General features: G+C 49.9%; 1 protein-coding gene and 1 pseudogene across 1 annotated transcript in view; one reads left to right on the top strand and one right to left on the bottom strand.

Annotated features, from left to right (window-relative positions):
* The first annotated feature begins 8084 nt into the window (after nucleotides 1-8084).
* The window catches only part of LOC135825015 (serine/threonine-protein kinase WNK-like), a 46603-nt gene continuing 31036 nt past the window's right edge, over nucleotides 8085-23651 (top strand). Inside the window, exons 1-2 of the mRNA XM_065337747.1 lie at nucleotides 8085-9223; nucleotides 19274-19456. Of these exons, the coding sequence (XP_065193819.1) occupies nucleotides 8273-9223; nucleotides 19274-19456 (1134 nt within the window). The 5' untranslated portion in view covers nucleotides 8085-8272. The remainder of the gene's footprint in view (nucleotides 9224-19273; nucleotides 19457-23651) is intronic.
* The window catches only part of LOC135825029 (histidine-rich glycoprotein-like), a 6906-nt pseudogene continuing 3233 nt past the window's right edge, over nucleotides 19979-23651 (bottom strand).

A 23651-nucleotide genomic window follows, 5' to 3' on the forward strand; every position in this document is an offset into this window, starting at 1 on the left:
TCCACCTCTAAATATTTTCACGCCAACTGACCCTATCAATTCTAACTGTCACGGTTTATATATATATTTTTTTTTTCATTCATTCAGACTCCCCTTTGCTTGTCATCTCCAGCTGAGTGTTCGTCCTCGCTGTGGAGTTTAGCCCCTTCCCAAGTGAGAGGAATCATCACTCCCCTAGCTTCTTTCCCTCACCTTTGGCCCCTTTGTTTCCACGCCTCCAGCTGAGTGTTCGTCCTCGCTGTTGAGTTTCCCCCAACAGCTTTTGCATTCTTGTTGTGTGCTTGTGGTTGTGTTTTGTTTTGTGTTCGTTCTGAGTTGTGCGACTCCTGATCTTCTCTGCTTGCGCCTACTCTTCTTTTGGTTCCCTCTTTCTTCTCTCTACATCTCTTTCTGTCATTCACTTGCCTTACACGTGTTCTGTTTGTACATGCGGGTGTCTGCGGAATGCGTGCATGTCAGACTCGTATGTGCGTAGTGGTTTACATGTCCGTATATGTGTGCTTGTTAAAATGCATGCCTCGTTTGTAGTATTATCAATTTTTTTTTTCCTAGATCGTGGGGACACGATTTTTGTTCCCCACGGGGGGAGGTAATGTTATACGCACCCCCATATTTGGATCCCGACCCCGGCATGATTCCATTACCCCCTACCCCTACCCCTGCATGCTGTAGTTCATACGCACTCCATTACCCCTAGCCCTGCATGCAGTAGTTCGTACGCATTCCATTACCCCCTACCCCTACCCTTGCATGCAGTAATTCATACACACCCCTACCCCTGCATGCTGTAGTTCATACGCATTCCATTAACCCCTACCCCTGGCCCTGCATGCATTAGTTTGTACACACTTCATAACCATATTTGACCCATTATCCCCTACCCCTAGCCTTGCATGCAGTAGTTCGTACGTACACACTTATAACCATATTTGACCCATTTCCCCGCTGCCCCTGCATGTTATAATTAGTACCGTACACATTTGTAGCCCGTTTTCCCTCCTTCTGCCCCTGCACATAAAAACCACCGTACACTTGATCTAATTACATCCCTTTATAGTGTACATAGTCGGGCTATACACATAATATACGCGCCCAGCTAAATGGGCGCGCTCATGCATTGTACCGTACATTCTATTCTAGTTCACTCTAAGATAACCAAACTTCGATAATCTAGTGAGAAGAAGAATCCACTCCCTAATGTTGATGTCGAATAATTCTGTCCTCGTCGTGAGATAATATATACTTTACCAACTCTCGTAAACTGGTCTCTCTGGTGTGTGAATAGACAACATTGTGAATTGACAACACACGTAAGGAGTTTTTGGTCGGTTGTCATGATGATCCGTATACGGGGTGAAAACGGGAGCAGAGGAAACGGGAGACGTAGACGTGGTATGGAGAGGGGGGGGTATACGACTTTTTGTATGAACGTGCGTATCTCCCCCAGCCTTTTTCCGAGCGACCCTGTACTTCGATGTACGCGGGTTCAAATTTCTCCAAAAACCTGACTGCGTGTAGATCTACGCGTCAAGAACTGTGCTTGTCTGATGACACGACCATCCGTTTTGGTTTTTTCACCATAGACGTAGACGTAAACGGGAGTCGGAGAACGTGGTGTGATGACGGCCTTTAGTGACATTTTGCATACAAATCCCCATCTCGTAGGGCGCAGTCACCCAGTTTCGGTGGAAGTGCGCGAGTTCGATTGGGATTCAAGTAGGAAGGGAGCGTCTCAGCTTCCTCGGATCAAGACCATTCGACTCAGCACCCCGAAGACTACAACTGGTGAAATTTTAATTTTTGCCTTAACTTCCCCTTTAAAACTCAGCTTGCATGTCGGAGTTTCCGGTGAGATATACAATGTAACTATGTCTAGCCCTCGCGATTTACGCGATTTCATGCTCGAACACAGCATTTTTTTAAAGTTCAATATTCTAATGAAGCTGTACTTGATGCAGCTCATCCGAGGCCCTTCAGGCCTTTTTTTCATGCTCGAACAAGAAATGCCTTGGATATTTTCCTCTCACGTCTTAGACTCTCGGCGATGGAGAAGCTTTTAGAGTCTTTGCGTGACGATGATCAGGCGGCTCGCCGCCTTGCCCACGTGCCGGCCGATGCGGTCGAAACCCCCTGAGCCGTGGATGCGGGCGTGTGATGACACCCCAAGATGGGCCGGGTGCTTTGAGTGTTTTGCGTCCACGCGAGTCACGCCGTGACTTTGGGTCGTGTGATGTTTCTGGCGAAGCCAGGACACGAGTGGCTGGTGGCTCCAGCCCGGCACCTTGTCGGCACCATAGTGCGTCCTTAAATGTGACGAGCACTAACGGCCTAAACGGCCTGAACGGTCTCACGACCTGCTTGGCCTAAGTGCCTACGAGTCCGGCGGACACTGTTGCCAGTGCCTCCGAGTGTGAGTCTGACTGTTCTCAGTCAAAGACCGGCATACTCCGACTCAGATGAGGGTGAGCACTACTCTAGTCTCTAGACTAGTCTAGTTCTAGTCAGAGCTCAGATGCTAGTGCCGACTCGGAGTCCTCACATCAGGACAGTGTTACTTGCCACCACCTCGGGCGTAGCACGCGGGCCAAACGGTCCCAATCACATCCACCTCACATGTCTGCTGTATTGCTGCTACATATACATTGTTGCCGGAGCGGCATTTTGATGTGATGGTCTGATGTTGTAACTGTGTACCCATTTGCTAGGCCAGCTTGGTGCGTTCCCGTGGAGTTTGCCGGGGCAACATATTTGGAACGGCGATTCCGTTTGCTGTTGCCGTGGCCGTGTTTGTCACATGATTGGTGCATTCCCGTTGAAGTTGCCCAGCCAGGCACCACGTTTGTCAGTTGTGCCTGTTTGAAGTTGCCAGGCCAGCTTGTATTGGTGCGTTCCCGTTGAGTTTGCCGGGGCACCATGTTTGAAACGGCGTTCCCGTCTGCTGTTGCCGGGGCCGTGTTTGTATTGGTGCATTCCCGTTGAAGTTGCCCAGCGGGGCACCACATTTGTCAGTTGTGCCGCTTTACAGTTGCCAGGCCAGCTTGCATTGGTGCGTTCCCGTTGAGTTTTCCGGGCACCATGTTTATAACAGCTTTCCCGTTCGCTGTTGCCGGGGCCGTGTTTGTATTGGTGCACTCACGCTGAAGTTGCCGAGCGGAGCACCACGTTTGTCAGTTGTGCCTGTTTGAAGCTACCAGGCCAGCTTGTATTAGTGCGCTCCCGTTGAGTTTACCGGGGCACCATATTTGTAACGGCGTTCCCGTTTGCTGATGCCGGGGCTGTGTTTGTATTGGTGCATTTCCGCTGACGTTGCCCAGCGGAGCACCATGTTTGTCAATTGCGCCTGTTTGAAGTTGCCAGGCCAATCCTGTAACGCGCACCCGTTTGCTGTTGCCGGGTGACATGTTTGTCAATTGTGCTTGTAGCATACTGCCGTGATGTGCGATTAATAACAGGCCGCCGGAGCTGGTCAGGTTATTACCGGACCAACTTTTCAGCCACGAACACATGTTTCCTACTGTGGAGGGCAGGTGTACCCGTCATACCCTACACAAAGTATAACGGCCATGATACTACCGGACCACTCAAACGCTGCATCCGGCGGTCCTGAGTAAGGCGATAATAATTACGAGCCATGCATTGGTTTGTTTTGCCAATGGCTCTTTGTGGTACACGGCAATTTGCTATCATTCGTGACATTTCACAGAGTGACGAATGTGAGAAGACAAAACAAAAAGAAAAGAAATAATTGTAATAATGGCAAACCCCGGCCCCCACAATTATCAACCTCCGAGCGCTGAACAGCTATCTGTAGTATCACCACTTTGCGCTGGAGTCATTGAAGACAATGCCGGATCACCTGCAGCTAGGGGATGTGATGATCGGGATAGACTTAAGAGATGCTTATTTCTCCAGTCCAGCGGCTCGATCGTCAGTTTCTCCAGTTTTCAGTGGTATCAACAGATTTACCAGTTTAACTGTCTACCGTTTGGCTTGCGCAGTGGTCCCAGAGGCCAGAGTATTCACCAAGACTAGCTCTGCACCCTGTGGTGAAGATGGTACGTTCGCTCGGCCTACACCTGGTTATTTACCTCGCCGGCGTTTTTATCATGGCACGGACAACGTCCGACCTGTTTCGCCCTGTTGCTACCATTCTTCATCTGCTGATTGGTCTTGGGTTCGACATCAACTGGACGCAGTCGTATCTGATTCCCACCAGGCAGATACAATACCTGGGTATTCAGGTCAACTCCGTCACCATGGAGTTCTCATTGCCAGACTCGAAAGCATCCACGCTTCAACAACAATGTGCGCGTCTGCTGGCTGCTCACACCGTATGTCTTCGGGGTATTGCGTCAATTGTGGGCATGATGGTGTCCACCATGGTTGCCGTGGTTCCTGCATCACTTAACTATCGTCGCTTGCAGTGTTTGAAGACCACGTTCCTACGGCAGGGTCCCTTTTACACTCACCGGCTTACTCTCAGTCATGAGTGCCATGCCGAAATTCATTAGTGGATAATGCCAATGTCACCACAGGCGGCTGATGGACATCTGCCGAGAAGCAGCTTCACATGAATGTCCCGGAACCGCTCACAGCCCAGTATGCTGTCCAGTCGCTAGCGCCTTCTCTATACCAGGGCAGTATTCTCCTGCAGCTCGACTAACGTGTGGCTGTTCCCTGTTTGCCCCGCACTGGCAGCCGTTCATCACCGACCTTAGACAGGATAGCTGCCACGCTGTGGGAGTGGTGTCAGTCTGCTCAGAGATATCACTTTGATTCCCAATATCTACCTGATGCAGTGAATACAGTTACCGATTATCACTCTCGCCATCACACCGATACCAGCGTCTGGATGCTCGACCGGTCAGTTTTCCAGGATCACCAGATCATGTGACCGAGTACCTGCGACCTGTTTGCATCTCGCACTAATTTTCGACTGCACATGTACGTCAGTTGGCGCCCATATGCACACAGCCCGCATGCCTTCCGTCTGCAAGTCTATGCCTTCCCTCCAATCTATCTGATTGGCAAATGCCCGGCCAGGGTTGTTCTACAGGAAATCCCATCCATAGTCATGGTCACTCCGCTTTGGCCCGGCCAGGCTTGGGTTCCAGCTCTCTTGGCACTAGTGGTGGACATTCCGCGCGTGCTGTCAGTCTCTCCGGTCTTGTTCGCTGGTCCAGATCACAAAGTTCACCCGTCCGTACAGTCAGCTCACTTCACCCTGGTTGCATGGAAACTCTCCGGGCTAGCAACAGCCGCAGCGGAGTTTCGGGCGACACTGCCAACCTACTCTTGGCGCCATGGTGTTCCCTCACCGACCGTGTGTATCAGTCGGCATGGAACACATGGTGTGATTGGTGTGCCACACGGCAAATTGCTTCCCTGGGTGTTCTCTCAGAGGTCCTCGATTTTCTGACCTCCCAATTCCGTCTGGCTCGACTGTATCATACGCTAGGGTTGTACCGGTAAGCCATGTCAATGACGCTTCCTCCCATCGATGGCGTTGTGGTTGGCCCGCATCCTCTGGTGTCTCATATGCTCCCCGGTGCATACCAATCCCGTCCTTCTCAGCCGTGCTATGGCAGCATGTGGAATGTACAGGCAGTCCTGGATCGGTTCTGGAACATGTCCTTCACGCATGAGTCTCTCAAAGAACTGACTCTCTGGTTGACTATGCTGCTGGCTCTGACGGGTGACCGGCGTTGCTCTGAGCTGCAGAAGCTCGATGTTCGTTTTATGGACATTATTTGGGATCCCCACTTTTACCCAGAATCAGCGCGTCGGTGATCCAGCCAAGCAGTTTGTCTTCCCTGCTTGCCCTCAGCACCCTCCGTTGTGTGTGGATGCTCTAAGGCAGTATTCTGCTCGCACAGAGAGAGAGAGAGTTTCCCGCCCGCTGTCGCCGCGTCTGCCAACCCTCTGCTGCTGTCGCTCCGACGTCCTCACAAGCCGGTCTCACCGAGCACCGTTGCCGCTGAGGTGGCTCCTCACTTCCATGTCGGATGCTGGTGTGGACACCATCGTTTTTCACGGCGCATTCCACACGTAGTGCGGCCACCTCCGCTGCCTGTCGGAAGGGAGCCTCTGTACCCGACATCCTCTGGGCCACCGCCTGGGCGCAATCCTCTATATTCCAGAGGTTTTATTCTCGTGATGTTTCACCCTCCTCCTTCTGATGGCACCACCTTCGGTGCAACTGTCCTTGGCTGACAGTCTGTTATTCCGCCGCTCATGATTGCGGCCGATAGGGTCCACGGCTTCAGTCCGCCGTGTTCTTTTCTCCTACACATTTGGGTTTTTCTCAGACCTTTTTCCTTTCCAAAAGTCCTGTATACATGGTATATACCTGGTGCACCAGTTTTTTCCCAGGTGTTCCCACTCTGGAGTTTGCATTGTCCGTTAATTCTGCATAGTTGACAATGCTAAGTTGTATTCTATTTTGGTATGATCTACTCCACTTGCCGTTCCGTGCGTAAGTTTTATGATAATTCCATCTGTACTCAGTGATGGTCATTCGGTGGTCTGTGCCTGGCATAGTGTGGGCTGATTATGCTTGTTTATCATGCCACACACCTTTTACTAGAACTTTCACTAAGTCCTTGTGTGGACAGTGTGATAGTTTCTTGTTTCCGCTCAGGGTGCGGAACCGACTTTAAACAAGACATAGTTATATCTCACCGGAAACTCCGACATGCAATTTCCCATTTCACAAGCAATGGAAAATTGTGTAGTGAAGTGGGAATTGTATAAGGAGTTGGAGGTGAGATATAACTATGTCCCACCCACCCACCCTGTTTGGGTTTGTTCTCCATGAAAATAGGCCTGAAGGGCCTCGGATGAGCTGCATCAAGTACAGCTTCATTAGAATATTGAACTTTAAAAAAATGCTGTGTTCGAGCATGAAATCGCGTAAATCGCGAGGGCTAGACATAGTTATATCTCACCTCCAACTCCTTATACAATTCCCACTTCACTACACAATTTTCCATTTCTTGTGAAATGGGAAATTTTCACTGGGAATCAAAGCAAGTACAGTACCGGTAAGCATTTAGTACCATATCCTGTACAGCTATGTAGATACATGTACTACAGTACAGTACTGGCAACGGAAATCCGACCCCCTGAATGGCGCGCTCACATCGTAACACTACGAAAAGGGGAAGTTTCCGGAGGAGGAAGGAGGAAACTGTAGTCACTAACCCTCACCGCGCCCAGCTCACGCCGCTACGGCGTGCGACCTGAGCTGGGCTCCCTGCCGTGCAGTATGTACGAGTACAGGTTCCTGCACGAGTACGAGGGCAGTACCGCGGAATCCAGCCCGCGCCGCGATAGCGGCAAGGGCTGGATGAACAGCGGTACTGGCCGAGTATGATATGAGTGACTGGAACGTGTTTCCCGTGTGCACCCAAGCCAAATAAATAAAGGAGATACATGACGGGCAGTGGAATCCGTTCCTGCCCGTCGTCAAGTGACGACGGGCAGTGGAATCCGTTCCTGCCCGTCGTCACTTGACGACGGGCAGTGGAATCCGTTCCTGCCCGTCGTCACTTAAGTACTTGACGACGGGCAGTGGATCCAGTTCCATCACCTTTGAGCAGGCAGGACCGCGCTTTCCAGCCCGCGCTGTTTGATCTGTCATTGGTCAACTCCAAGGCGACAATCACGTGACATACGGGAAGGAACTGTCCTCAAGCCAGTCACGTATTTGGCAGCCCAGTGATGCATGTCATGTCTACCGGATCGCAGCGTTTAGAAGCGCCAAATGCGGCAGGGCCAGTCTCAGGCTGGTCGCGTAGGCGGCAGGCCGGCGGGCGACCGGCAAGGCTGCATTCGCATTTGGATCACCGAAGTGATACAGGTGCTTCGACGGCGCATCAGGGAGGCATCTGGTATACCATGGTATACTGGTAGTTTCACGATTCGGGACAAAATAATTATGAGCACGTAGATCTACATGTAGTGACTAGTGTAGATCTACGGGACGGTGGTCATCAATCATGGTCATGCCCCATGGCGCATATGGCCCTCGCCTGACATCAGTTGCAGCTAGCAAGTAGCATGGTGGTTGTTGTTGCCTCGAAACTTACGAAAGATGTTATGCCCTCCTAAATCCAAGTAGCGGGCCGTGACTGTAGTTGTTCTCCTCCGGGTGTCGGTAGATCGGTTTGTTTGCCCGCAGCGCAGTTGTGGTCCACCCACGTCGGGCATGAATTCTGCACAGTAGACTGTCCAATGGTTTGAAGAGCGAAAGCAGTGCAGTGAAGTAGGCATGGCCGCTTCTGCAAACGGAGATCTTCTGCGTGACCTGGGCCTAACCAACGAGTCCGTTGTCGACCTCGGCAACGTTGCAGTCGATCCCAACCAAGAACTCGGACGAGGCTCGGATGCTGCTGTGTATCGTGTCCAATGGCATGGCGTAGATATCGCACTCAAAGTCCTCCACGGTCTGCTCATTCAGCCGGGTAATGTTGGTCGTCGAGAACACATTCATCGCTTTGGTCAGGAAATACTACGATTGTCCAAGCTCCACCATCCGAATTTGTGCCAACTTGTGGGCATTGCTCGGGTCGGTCACTCGCCGGCTCTGGCGGTGGAATTGTTGGAACGAACACTGGAGCAATGTAGTATCGGAGATGGCAGAGAGCCAGAGCCTCAGCTGTTGTCTTATCTTGCTGATACAGCAGCTGCACTGCGCTACCTGCACTCCTTGCGAATTATACATCGTGACTTGGCTCCCAAGAACATCTTGGTGCGCAATGGAGTTGCGAAAGTATGTGATTTCGGCGTGGCACGCTGCTTACACCCCGAAGGACCTCGGCAGGAGCTGCAAGAAGCAGCAAGGATCATGACAGCGTGCCCAGGTACGATGTTGTTCATGCCACCCGAAGCACTGCTTGAACGACCGGAGTATGATGAAGCTTTAGATATCTTCTCCTACGGTGTATGTCTGCTAAGCGTATGGACAGGCAAACTGCCCTCAGCGGAGCTTGTCTTCGCTGACCGAAACAGAACTGCTGTAGTGGCGGGCGGTAGGAGTCGACGAGAGCCTATTCCTGAGTTTCAGCGCAGAAGGTTGGACCTGGAGCGCATGGCGGATGGTCACCCTCTGAAGCCGATTGTTCTTCGTTGTCTGCGGAACCGTGCATGCGACCGTCCTAAAGCTGAGGAGATTCACGATTTTGTCAAGTCAGCTGCTCGTCTCGCTTGCGATATGACTTCAGTAAGGACTGTACAATCACTGTCAATCTGTAAGGACTGTGCTGGCTCCGCTGACAATGAACGTAATACTGTTCTGTGGTTAGTTTGTTGATGAGAAATTGTATTGCAAGCAGGGGTGAATGTAGGAGGATCTGGTTGGGTTCAAGCAGTCTCTGCTCTACGATTTCAAACAAACCGGCTACACGTGTACGTGGCACAACTCTTGCAATCGGGTCAGAGTTGGGTACGTTCAAGTGCGGCTACATAAGGAAGTCTTAAACTATTTTACGACTCCGTGATAGGGACAGTAGCAGAGGGGGGGGGGGGGGGGGTGCTGAATGACCCGCGTCAAAAATTTCGATCCTGGTTCGACACACACCATTGTACGCCGTCAGCTGACCACACAGTGCGTCTCTACTAGGCTCTGGCGGATTATGCTCGCGAAATCATGGATTCTCGAAATATGCTCGCAAAATCCTCATATCACATGCTTTGGCATGCGGGGGTGCATATTCACTTTGTTGTACTTATGGAGCCTCAAAGTTCAGAAACGTTGCGCCTTTCTCGTACTTGCAAGTTGCCATACGTATGTTAGATCCAACAAGAGACTAACAACGGGAACAAGTAGGTTGGTAACAACATTTATTAGAAACGGGACAAGAGACCAAGACGAACGAAACGACTACATGGTGATTATTGAGAGCTCGACTGAAGAGAGCGCTTATTCAGTGAAGAGAGTTGAGAGAGTTGAGAGCGAGATTTGAAGAGAGGCAACGCAATATATAGGGCCTGGGTAGCTATGGCAACCATGGGCGCGCAAGTAGCTACCCAGGCCAAACGAATAATGCATGAACCCAACACGTACAATATAATACATGAGTATCCCCATACCAAGGTGTCCATGTATGGAAAAGAGAAAACATTACTTCTTCTAAGTACTATTCATTAGTTTATTATTATTATATTATTATTATTATCAAATTTTTGATAGGGCAATCCCCATTAGTTGACTTCTTCTGTAAAAAATATTCTTTCATTGCCAAAATAGTTTGAGTTTGCTTTGAAAATTATAATGTTCAACTGTCTTCGTAATCGTCAAACTCATCCAACCGATGTCAATCTCACCCTGCGATTAATCAGCTCATCTCTCCCCTAGCTCCACCTCTCCTTCCATCCTGACCGAACATCAACTATGCCTCATTTTTTTTAAATTATTGGAGCAATATCCATGGCCTGCGCAGTCATGGCTGCTAAAATCCAGAGGTCATGACTTCGTAACATGCATAATGTACATGTACGCGGAGTTTTGCGGACCGCCCATCACTATCTCGTCCGCCCCGGTATACCTGATAAAGGCTGATTCACTCGCATCTTCTGCTACATGTACTGTATCAGTCAGTGTGAGAAAAAACTTTGAAGAAGACGAGTTCGAGCATACAATAATGTATTGCCATGATTTCTACCCTGCTTTTCATGGATGCAGTGAATGGGATTTTCGGTCTTTGACCACTTGCTGGTGAGCTGATCTACTCACCTCCCACCGCTTTAGGAGCTGCATCTGCGCCTTGATCCTTGAAGGGTGGTGGCGTTCCTACGGATGCGGAAAACCCGGCTTCCAGCCGAGTCTCACGCGAACCGTGAAATTTTTAAATTAAAATTAATTTTCATTGAAAACACTGCCTGCATGACCTCCAAATCCTTTACCATGCAGACCACCAGCACTAATTAGGTGCATTGTACGCAATAATGTAGGCTACATACTAGAACTGTGGTACAATCTGATGTAGTTATGCTCCTACCTCCAAAAGGATGCCATATTATGCTCCAAATTTTCAACCACCAAATTATGCCAATAATAACCCGGCATAATCCGCCGGTGCCTACTCTGTACACTTCTGTACTCTTGACTCTTGTGGGAAATTTGTGGCACCCCCCTCGATCATGATCCTGGCTACGTCCCTGCGTAATGTATGTAATTGTACAGGTATGAACGTACTGGGCACTCAAAAGCCTGGCATATCACTTATCTATACTTATCTGTGTGTACCCCATGAAGTACAATGAAATGAGCTCGACATGACACCCCCTGCGTCACTTGTGATCCGGTGCTCTTTTTCCCAACCGGTCCAAGTACCCCCTCCCCCCCCCCCCCAACCAATCCAAGTTGTACTAGTACCAGTGTCTTGGGAAGTCGACGGACACACAGGCAGAGCGCAAGTGCTTCGAGTATCAGTTGCGGCGCGAAGCACGTGCCAGGATAGCCTTTTGGTCTGTTCCTGTGGCAGTCACTGCGCTGACACGTCGACAGTCTGTATGCGTATACAGCAGTAACTGTTAGTAGTATAGTGTAGTCGTAGTCTAGGTAGGACACCGGTGGCAGGCCGTCACCATGGGCGAGTTTTCAAGTGAAGCTCAGATGAAACTGCTTTGTTCTCTCCCAGGGATCGAGCACTCGCTGTTAGGAGTTGTGCAGACGCTCTCTACCCTAGCCACAGAATTCGCAGACCATGCGGCGAGGATGAACCGCAGAATTTCAGATTAATCTGTAGAGATAAAAGGACTGAAAGATGAATTGGTCACCCTCAAGGCATCCACCACTTGGTGGTGGGTCTGATCTACTCATCTCCCATCGTTTAGGTGCTGGATCTGCGCCTTGATCCTAGAGGGTGGTGGCGTTCCCACGCGGATGCGGAAAACTCGGCTTCCAGCCGAGTCTCACGCGAACCGTGAAATTTATTCCCGTAGCTATGCAGAAGACGTTACTTCAGTAACGTCTGGCGCTAGCCAGGGTCCACACAGCTTTAATTTGGTGTTTGTTTGTTTGTTTGTGTCACGCCTGGAGCTATCCCGTATTTGTCCCGTATCTGTCCCGTATCTGTGACTACAAAGGCTCTACAGGATTGTACATAACAGCTGGCCACAATATTGGCTGGTACCGTATCTGTCCCGTACCGTACCATCAAGCACAGCTAGCCACAAACAGCTGGCCACAGTATATGGTATAATATATTATGGTATATGGTATATGGTTGAGTTCCAAGAGGAATCTGGAGCTCGCTGAATCAATCGATAGTCGATAAGCACTGGCCAACGAGGGACCACTCTTTGCAGGCTCTGAGGGATGTATCGAATGAAGAAAAGTTGAACTGACTTGGTTCGGCAGGGATGGCAACACTTCGTGTGTCTCGCTGACGTTGTAATTGGAGTCTGGCGAGGACAATGTCGCGATCTGAGGTACCCAGCGGTGCGGCGGTTGAGAGGTTAGAAAGAAGTAGTGGGTGGTTGGTTATAACCAGGTCTAACCCACTGGCATGACCACTGTGTTGGGAGTAATGTGTGGGAAAGGTAACGAGCTGTGATAGGGAGAGCATTTGAAGCAGACAAAGCAGTTGATGACGAACCGCATCTGTGGTCGATCCACACCATTCCGAGCAACGAGCGTTGAAGTCCCCAGAGACGAGAAGCATGGAGTCGGGCGTAGATAAGCGTTGCAAGATGGATTGAAATTGAGTAAAGAAATTATTGGTTTGGCGGTGTGTCAATGATAGCAGCCTGTACACCGATCCTAAATAGCGCAAGATCATAACGTGAAGCAACTTGGAAGAATGAGTATGAATGCGAAGTGTATCGGGGAATGAATGTAGAGCGATCGTGCGGGTTCGAATCCCAGGTTATGCCTTGAAATAAAGATAGGAGAATTGAAAATTTATAACATCCCTATGCTTTTTTTGTCCAGGTCATCAAGGCAAAAAAGCATAGCGTAGGGCCCTGAGCTTCCAAGCTCTCTCGTTTTAACTTTAAGGCATCCACCATTGCGAAACCGATGAGCAGCAGCAGCAGGCCAAAGGCAGTTGGAGCTGGACGCACAACAACGAGCGGCAACCTGTCAACGGCTGTCACTGGGGGCAAAGTCCAGCGTACTGGTACAGACTCAGTGAACCATAGCACAGAACACTCTACAGAAACTTCGTTGGCAACGCCTGTAGCAACGGACAGCGCTGGGGACGCGCACTGTACGAGTATTAGTACTAGTCGCGAGGCCCACGCTGCAGCTAAGCATGCGGAAACTGACGAACTGACAAAAGAAACCCAACATAATAAAGTACCTGCAGCAAACCATACGGAAGTGCATACTGCAGCAGAAACAGCAGACGAAAAGCACAGCACCAGCCATCATGGTCAGGACGCAAAGGATGTACAAAGCAAAGGACGGTCCCACGTTGTCCCACCCATGGGTGATGCAGATGATGCCTGGACTCTGGTATCACATGACAAGCCTCGAAGACCAAAAAGGAAAGTCATCAACAACCTCAAGGCAGGCACAACTGAGAAGCAACTAGCAACTTACTTGCACAGTAGAATTGCTGCTGCTGCACAACTGACTTCCCGCTACACAGCGTGACAGTACTGGAGAAATGGCCACTCAACAATTCCCCACGGTGTCAGGGCGAGTCATGATCAATGCACAAGATGCTTGATATCTGCTTGCCAAGAACTTTTGGCCGGGCTGCATGTGCTCCAGGCTGTGGAAGTTCGATGCTGACAGAAACAGCAGTGGGTGAGCCACACCTGGCGAAGATATTGGAGACAGCATTCACCATAGCACATCCACCACAAGTACATGTAGTGCGTCTGCGGCCACTGAACATGGCAGTGCTCAAAGCACAGCTGCCGAACCCACTGACCAGGGAGAGCACTGTTTAGAAATACAATGCCAAAATTGCACCAACAGCAGCAGCAACAACATCAACAACAACAACCACAACAACAATCTCACATCTATCAGACATACATACTACCTGTATTCTCATATGCAAGCAATGCTCTCACACCGTTGTCACACACTTCCCTTGACAGGCTAGAACGACTCCAGCGGAAAGCCGCCAGAATATGTCTCCACCTTCCCCTTTACACACACTTAGAACACTCCCACCTTTTGCATCGCATCAAATGGCCAACATTATTTTCACGCTTTAAAGTTAAACATATACTCTTCGCGCATTCTCTGTGCCACATTTATGCCCCACCACATATACTCTCGCTGCATACTGCTAGCAACGTGCAACCTTCGTATAATTTACGTCGCTCTCGTACTTGGCACTTGCCAACTCCGCGGACGGACCGCTGTCTCCATTCTCCCCTGTACAAGGCCCTTCATTACTTTAATTGCTTGCCCACCCAGCTTCGCGAAATCCCTTCTCGTACTCCCTTCAAATCTGAGATATCCCTGCTGTTGCACAACTCTGTATGCTCGTGTAGCGACCACCCCTGCCCGTACACTTAAGTACACAACTCTGTATGCTCGTGTGGCGACCACCCCTGCCCGTACACTTAAGTAGTCATTAACCCCTAGGCCCTGCCCACCCAATTCTTCCTCACTCTTTCTCCTTTCTTACTCTATTATCTCTTATAGTCCACTGGCTATCGTGACAATAAAGATTTGAAACAACAAAAGCAGCAGCAGCAACAACAACAACAACAACAGCATCAACATCAACAACAACAACAACAACAACAACAACAACAACAACAACAACAACAACAACAACAGCAGCAGCAGCAGCAGCAGCAGCAGCAGCAGCAGCAGCAACAACAACAACAACAACAAGTCAACAACAACAACAACATCAGCAACAACAACAACAACATCAGCAACAACAACAACAACAACAACAACAACAACAACAACAATAACAACAACAACAACAACAACAACAACAACAACAACAACAACAACAACAACAACAACAACAACAACAACAACAGCAGAACCAGTAGCCGCCGCAGCAGCAACAGCGACAGTAACACCAACCCCCTGGAAGCACTGCAGCATAAGGACCAAGAGCCACAGCAACCTGGGATTGGCGTTACTATCAACAACTTCCTGAGCGCGAGTCGTGGCCTGTCCGTTGCCGCTGCCGGCACACCTGTAACCCCCCTACTTGGTCACAAGCGTTCCTCTGCCGAATGGTCTCCAGACTTACTGCCACATGATGCCAAGCGTGCTGCCCAGCATGTCACGCCAGGAAGACCCGGCCAAGCAGCATGTTTAGTAAAACTGTACCCTCCGACCTGCGACTCCTCGTAACAAACGCGTTTGGCCTCAGCAATAAGCTAGGTGAGATGCAGACCACGCTCGTGACCCAAGACATTGATATAGCCATTGTCACGGAGACTAAGTTTTCAGACCAGACAATCACAGCCAACATTACATTTCCTGGATACTCCAGTCCTATCCGACTTGACCGGAATGACCATGGTGGCGGGGTGGCAGTTTGGATGCAGGAGGGTCTCCTGTAGTCCACCTGGATCAGATACCGACAGACGGACATGAAGTGGTTTGGATCACAGTATGCCACAGCCCCAACCTGAAGATAGTCCTGGCAGCTGTCTACAGGCCTGGTTCCTGCGATGGGGCTGACACCCTCATGATCGAGCACTTTGAATTCTTTATTCTCACGATCTTGAAACTGTTATTGACACAGTGCGGCCTCTTGGCTCACACATCGTGCTGGCGGGAGATTTCAACGCCCACAATTCAGCCTGGCTTGGAGGGATCCGAACCACAGAAGCTGGCGAGGCCCTAGAAGACCTTGCCGTGCTCCACCATCTAGACCAGATTGTGGACCAGCCACCCGCGGCCAGAACACCCTGGACGTAATCTTGACTGATCTTCCCGAGCCGCGAGCCCTTACTGTCCACCCACCTCTGGGGCGGTCAGACCATAGAGTTATCGTCTGCGACTTTTCCATAGAAAGCCACCATGAACCCCCAAAACCCCGCAAAGTCTGGCGTTACCATCAAGCCGACTGGGGGCGCTTCAAAGAATCCTACCGCAGCACAGGCTGGTCGCATATGACTCAGGCCACCAGCGACTCCACCACCCTATGTGCACGAATCACAGACCGGATTCTGGCAGGTATGGCGGCGTTCATCCCTTCCAAGACGCTCGCCATCCGGGCAACCAACCCACGCTGGTGGACACCAGAGTGTGACGATGCTCTTGCAGCAAAGAGCACCATGGCGGCGTACCCCTGCCCGCGACGACCTGAAAGCAGCTTTTGTGCATTCCGTCAACCAGGCTATTGCTGCCCAGACAAGAGCTCACTTGGCTTGGGAAGACCGCATTCGTACACAGCTGGCCACCAGCAGCCAGTCGGACAAACAGTGGTGGTCAATCCTGAAAGCTGCCTCTGGCGCCTCCTCAAGCTCGAGCGTCCCACACTGATCGTCGGGACTGGCCGGGAACACGCAACAAACTGTGCCAAAGCTAACTGCCTCACCGAGTACTTTGCCAACAAATGCAGTCTCGGCATGGATTACCTCAATGCTTCCAGTCTTCCTCCCCTGCCACCCCACCGTGGCCCAAGATTCACCCGTGTATATTTCCGCACAGCTACTGTTCAGCGACTTTTGGCAAAGTTGGACATTGTCAAAGCCACTGGGTCCGACGCTATACCAACCAGGGTCCTGAAAGAATGCGCTGCTGAACTTGCTCCTCCCCTTACAACGCTCTTCTCTCTCAGCTTCAATATGGGAGTCCAGCCTTCTCAATGGAAAGGAGCCAATGTTGTATCCATCTATTAGAAGTCTACCCGCTCCAAGGCCGCCAATTACCTCCCAGTGTCACTCCTGTTGGTTAGCTTGAAGATAATGGAAAGTGTTATTAACACACAGCTAGTCAACTTCCTTGAACGCTACAAACTCTTCTCCGTCCGACAGGTTGAATTCCATCGAGGCCTCGGTACCGCTGACCTGATGACTGCCCTTCACCATGAGTGGGCCACAGTTGTTGGAACCGGTGGCTGTGCCCACACGATTGCAGTCGACATCGCCGGCGCCTTTGATAAGGTGTCGCATGCCGGAGTACTCCACAAAGCAGCCGCCCTTGGTGTCGCTGGTCAGCTACACACATGGCTTCAGAACTATCTGCACAACCGCTCTCTGAGCGTGGTGCTCAACGGCCAGCAATCCGTGCAGTACGCTGTCAACACTGGAGTACCCCAAGGCAGCATTCTCGGGCCCACCTTATTCCTGGTATATGTGAACGACACTGAACTTTGCCTCTCTGGTGCAACAGCGATGGGAGGTTTTGCGGATGACACAACCCTGTACAGTGTGCTTAGCTCGTGCGAAGCCTTCCAGCTCTCAATGGCAGACTTCCAGCTCTCAATGGCAGACTTCCAGCTCTCAATGGCAGACTTCCAGCTCTCAATGGCAGACTTCCAGCTCTCAATGGCAGACTTCCAGCTCTTAATGGCAGACTTCCAGCTCTCAGTGGCAGACTTCCAGCTCTTAATGGCAGACTTCCAGCTCTTAATGGCAGACTTCCAGCTCTCTCTCTCTGGACCGGCTGCATGAGTGGGGAACCAGGAAGGTGCGGTTCGAGCCCACTAAGTCTCAGCTAATCCACTTCACCAGACGAACTGAACCATGGCCAGTTCAGTTCAGACTTCCAGCTCTCAATGGCAGACCTCCAGCTCTTAATGGCAGACTTCCAGCTCTCAATGGCAGACTTCCAGCTCTTAATGGCAGACTTCCAGCTCTTAATGGCAGACTTCCAGCTCTCTCTCTCTGGACCGGCTGCATGAGTGGGGAACCAGGAAGGTGCGGTTCGAGCCCACTAAGTCTCAGCTAATCCACTTCACCAGACGAACTGAACCATGGCCAGTCCCCCCAGAATCATTTGGTGGCCACCTGCTGGAACCAGACCAAGAGGTGAAGCTACTAGGCGTCACTTTTGACTCCAAGACAGCATTCTGAACCCACCTATGGAATGGTTCCCTCCGAACTGCCTCTCGACTCGGTTTCATGAAGCACGCTTCCAGGTACCTGGACACCCAAGGCAGGTTGGCCACTTACCGAGGATTTGTGCGGCCCATCATGGAGTATGCGCCCACTGTTTGGATGGGTGCTGCCCCAACCCATCTGGCCCAACTCGATCGGGTTCAGCGCCGAGCACTCCACATGCTTGGCCCGAATGTCCTTCTGCGAGGCCTCGCCGCCAAGAGGATGGTCTATGCCATGTCATACATGTACATGTATAAGCTGCTGAGCATCAATGGACCGCCACTGCTATACAATCTGACACCACCACTCGATCTCTCTCTCTCTCTCTCTCTCTCTCTCACTCACTCTCTTTCTCTCTCTCTCTCTCCCTCTCTCTCTCTCTCTCTCTCTCTCTCTCTCTCTCTCTCTCTCTCTCTCTCTCTCTCTCTCTCTCTCTCTCTCTCTCTCTCTCTCTCTCTCTCTCTCTCTCTCTCTCTCTCTCTCTCTCTCTCTCTCTCTCTCTCTCTCTCTCTCTCTCTCTCTCTCTCTCTCTCTCTCTCTCTCTCTCTCTCTCTCTCTCTCTCTCTCTCTCTCTCTCTCTCTCTCTCTCTCTCTCTCTCTCTCTCTCTCTCTCTCTCTCTCTCTCTCTCTCTCTCTCTCTCTCTCTCTCTCTCTCTCTCTCTCTCTCTCTCTCTCTCTCTCTCTCTCTCTCTCTCTCTCTCTCTCTCTCTCTCTCTCTCTCTCTCTCCGAGTCTCTGTACCGCACCTGTAACACCAAGCAACTCGCTATCTCACTAATTTCTGTTTCCTTACATCACACTGTGATACTTGCTCACTTCCTTTTTCTGCTCTACTTAATTTTTTTGGTATTTGGTGCTTGGTCCTGCCGCTGATTTGGTGCTTGGTCCTGCCGCTGATCTCGAGACCCATGGTCGGGGGAGGTAGGCCACCAGCACGCTGCTCCGGCTTCCCGCTGTATTGTCAGGTCTCCTCTTTGGTTCTGTCTTCCCATGCCGTTGTCTGCTAGACTATGTAATTCAGTATAAAAAAAATTAAAGTACCCCCAACCGATCCAAGTACCCCCCCCCCCCCCCCCAACAGGGTGGCTGACCCGGCTCTGGCGCAGACACTGGGTTAGGTTGGGTCCAGACACCAATGCACGATTCGGGTTATGCGACTGTTCTTCAGGATGAAAAATGCGAAGTTCTGCCCTGCATTGCACGGTGCATTCCTCTTTCCTAATTCCTGGATGATGCGCTTTGTTTTACTCTTCTGTGTGCTCCCATGTCTTGTTCATCCTCAGCGCGATCCCGTTTCCATGGCTACAGTCATGTCTCAAATGAGTACACTACTGCAGCATGTTCAACAACAGCAGACAGCGATAGCTGAACTAGCAGCTAGGCAAGAAGAACAGGCTCAAAGTCAACAAGAGGTCAGGGAGAGTGTGGCATCTTGCAATGACCATGTAGCTTCCATCAGCCAACAGGTAAAGAGCCTTCAAGTTTCTATGTTTTTTGTCTTTCTTTTTATTTTCATTCTGATTAAATCAGGATTCTAACAGGTCTCCTGCTGCACAACTGCAGTCTGTTGCAGGCACAACACCACCTGCTTTGCTTGTCTTGATTAACTATAATGTAATCAATGAATGCAGACATAGTGGCGTGGTCTAAGACGATGACTGAGAAACAGAGGATGCCACGTTCAAGTCCTACTTGGAAGCAGAAGGATGTTTCTGACCGTGCTGCGACCCACAGTCTATTGGGAACTAATGACCTGGCAGTCACTTGCCTCTTCTCCAAGCGGCAAAAAACACCTTGTTTGGCATGCAGGATTTGTACGTGCACTGCGCCCCATCTTGAAACACTGCACGTATGTTAGCAGCTAGTTACACTAAGAGCCTGACATTGTAAACAGTCCTGAGTGCACTGCACTAAAATAAAAGTCTTTGACTCCCATCTCCAATCCTCTCTGTACCGAGTTCACTGTAAGAACATGTCTACTGGTTTTGTCATTGCTGCTGCTTGTGGTGCTGCTGCTTATGGTGCTGCTGCTTGTGGTGCTGCTGCGTGTGGTGCTGCTGCGTGTGGTGCTGCTGCGTGTGGTGCTGCTGCTTGTGGTGCTGCTGCTTGTGGTGCTGCTGCTTGTGGTGCTGCTGCTTGTGGTGCTGCTGCTTGTGGTGCTGCTGCTTGTGGTGCTGCTGCGTGTGGTGCTGCTGCGTGTGGTGCTGCTGCGTGTGGTGCTGCTGCGTGTGGTGCTGCTGCTTGTGGTGCTGCTGCTTATGGTGCTGCTGCTTGTGGTGCTGCTGCTTGTGGTGCTGCTGCTTGTGGTGCTGCTGCTTGTGGTGCTGCTGCTTGTGGTGCTGCTGCTTGTGGTGCTACTGCTCGTGTGTGCTGCTGCTTGTGGTGCTGCTGTTGCGAATTTGTATTACGACTATGATTTACGCATGTCATTTTGGTTCTTGTCTTGTGGAGTCCAGTGTCTGATGTCATATATGGTCTAGGTGTACGTGCGAGTATGGTGTGATGTGTGCCGTATATGGTATGTGGTGCATGCAAGAGTACGCGTTGTCAGAGTGTAAGGATGTGCTTCCGTCTGTGTGAGAGTGCCTGTCAAGTGAATGCTGTACATGCGCAGTGCTAGTTTGGTCTGGGAATGAGAGTCATGCATGATTCGTCCGTGGTCTGGTTGTCTTGGTCTTAGTCATGTGTTCTGTGCATATTAGTCCCTGATTGGTCGTCCCGATTTGTCGTCGCAATATTACTGCTTGTTCTTGTTGTTTTCTTTGAGTCTTTTCCCGGGAGTCTTTCCCGTCGTCGTTTTGTCCCTTCACAAAGTTTGTCTCTCCTCCTGCGCCCTCACCATTTGTTGATAGAATATAAGTACTGAAGATATGACCAATAGTTTGTGTTGTTGTGTGGCGGGGGCCAGGGGGAGAAGACTACTTCACTGCTGCTTGTGGTGCTGCTGCTTGTGGGGCTGCTGCTTGTGGTGCTGCTGATTGAATACAATAGTGCTTATACAGTGATGTATGTAAGCAGATAATAATCTACAACTCAAGTATAAGTTACTGATGCAATGAATAAAACTACAGGCGCACTCATATCACAATCCTAGCAACGAATAAATAGTTCCAGAACGTTTTCCCGTCACAATTATCAATGGAAACTCGTGACTGAAGACAATATCAAAATAGCAATAGGATTTATACACTTGGAGTGACAAAAACAAGGATACAAGTAAGAAAATAATCGACGCGGAGACAACAATTTTATAATAGCAATAAAGAGAACAAATTCTGCTGTCATCGCCACACTACAACGAAGTCATGAAAGTTTACCAAAATAGATTTTCTTGTCACATTCATCAGTGGAAAGTCGTGACTGAAGAGTAACCATGCTGAACATTGATTAAATAAACATTCAATAATGTGTTACGCATGTGCATGCACCCCATACTTACCCTCGTACTCACCTTTGTTCCATTGGCCTGGGTAGCTACTTGCTTGCCCATGTTTGCCATAGCTACGCAGGCCCTTTGTCTTGCACTCGTTTTTAAAAACTCTCTCTCTCTTTCATGATGTAGTCGTTTAGTTCGTCTTACTCTCTGTCTCTCCGTCTATAATAAATGTCTTCCCACTACTGTCGACTCCACTTATAACGAACTCGCATATAGCGAATTTCGTGATATAGCAAACCATTGCATACTGTCATGGGGCGCAGGGCAGTCATGATTTTGCTGCTTGTATAGTGTGAGTGCATTTCTGTTATAAAGAACTTCTGCTATAAAGAACTAATTCTCCTGCACAATGGTGTTCGTTATATCAGGAGTGGACTGTACTAGTACCTGTCCAAAGTTACTCCTTTGTGTCAGGGATGATGATCTTTTCGTGCCTCAACACTAGTAACTTATACAATGTAGGTCCTTTTTTCTTTACATATTACTATTGGACTCGGATGGAGAGCCAAGGATAAATTTGTAGAAAAGAAAAAGGACCAAGGAACTACAAATTACGCTATAATGTCCACTAACACCACCAGTTATTAAACAATCAGCTCATGCGATAACATTGCACGACACTGACCGACGGTACTGACGTTCTACAACTAACTGGCTAACAGCTCCAGCACATCTTGGATGCGCACTCCAACAGCCTTCCAATGTGGAAGGTTCTAAGTTATAATTATGATAACATAAGAGGGGAAAGTGAGCGCAACAAAGACAAGCACGAGCTGTAGAACGTCAGTACCGTCGGTCAGTGTCGTGCAATGTTATCGCATGAGCTGATTGTTTAGTAACTGGTGGTGTCAGTGGACATTATAGCGTAACTTGTAGTTCCTTGGTCCTTTTTCTTTTATATATTATCGGCTCAACACCCAAGTTTTTAGTAATGTATGTGTTGTACATTCTGCTGTGGTTTGAACTGTTCACAGGTACAGTCTCTGAATCAGAGATTTGCTGATACCAACCAGCGAGTTCGCACAATCAATGATCGGAGCAGCCGGATGGAACAAAGAGTTGCAGCTATCGACAATCGCAGTTCGGACATGGAGCAAAGAGTTGCAGCTATCGACAATCGCAGTTCGGACATGGAGCAAATAGTTACGGCTATCGACAATCGCAGTTCGGACATGGAGCAAAGAGTTGCAGCTATCGACAATCGCAGTTCGGACATGGAGCAAATAGTTACGGCTATCGACAATCGCAGTTCGGACATGGAGCAAAGAGTTGCAGCTATCGACAATCGCAGTTCGGACATGGAGCAAATAGTTACGGCTATCGACAGTCGCAGTTCGGACATGGAGCAAATAGTTACGACTATCGACAATCGCAGTTCAAGCATGGAACGGAGAGCTGAAGCAATGCATGATCGCATCACAAGAATGGAGCAGAGAGTGACGACTATCGACAATCGCACCAACAGCATAGAGCGGCAGTTGCGTGAAGTGACCGGTGGAGTGTCTGCACTGGATCAAAAAGTATGCATTGTAATTTTATCCATGAGTGTTTATTTGCACATCTTGACTGTCACATTTCACTATCCACATTGTTTGTTGATGAAAGGATCTCCTGCATCATTAAACTCATCCCTGGTTCTGCTGTGAAGAACAACAGTGTATGAACCTTTTTTTACTTGTTTACCCTCTTTCCTCTCTCTCTCTCTCTCCCTCTCTCCCTCCCTCCCTCTCCCTCCCCCCTCCCTCCCTCCCTCCCCCCCTCCCTCCCTCCCTCCCCCCTCCCTCCCTCCCTCCTCCCCTCCCTCCCTCCCTCCCCTCCTCCCTCCCTCCCTCCTCCCTCCCTCCCTCCCTCCCTCCCTCCCTCCCCTCTTTCTCTCTCTTTCTCACTCTCTCTCTCTCCCTGTCTTTCTCTTTCTCTCTCTCTCTCCCCCCCCCCCTCTTTCTCTCTCTCTCTCTCTCTCTTTCACAGCTCAGAGCTACAGCTAGTCAAGCTACTGCTACAAGTGACTCCGATCGCTCCTCTACCGGTCAAGTACAGGTAAGAAGCATACAGGATCGTTACATTTTTAGACTCGGGTGGAGGGAATTTGTAGCTCTTTGGTCATCTTTTCTTCGTATAAAGTTACCTTTTTGTCAGCTAATATGACAGTTGTGCAGCCCTTGTACTGCTTAGCCTGGGACTCGTATTTCTATGTACGTTCAAGCGACTACACTTTACTCTGTGTT

This window comes from Sycon ciliatum, chromosome 9 (genome assembly GCF_964019385.1).
Source record: "Sycon ciliatum chromosome 9, ocSycCili1.1, whole genome shotgun sequence".
NCBI lineage: Eukaryota > Metazoa > Porifera > Calcarea > Leucosolenida > Sycettidae > Sycon > Sycon ciliatum.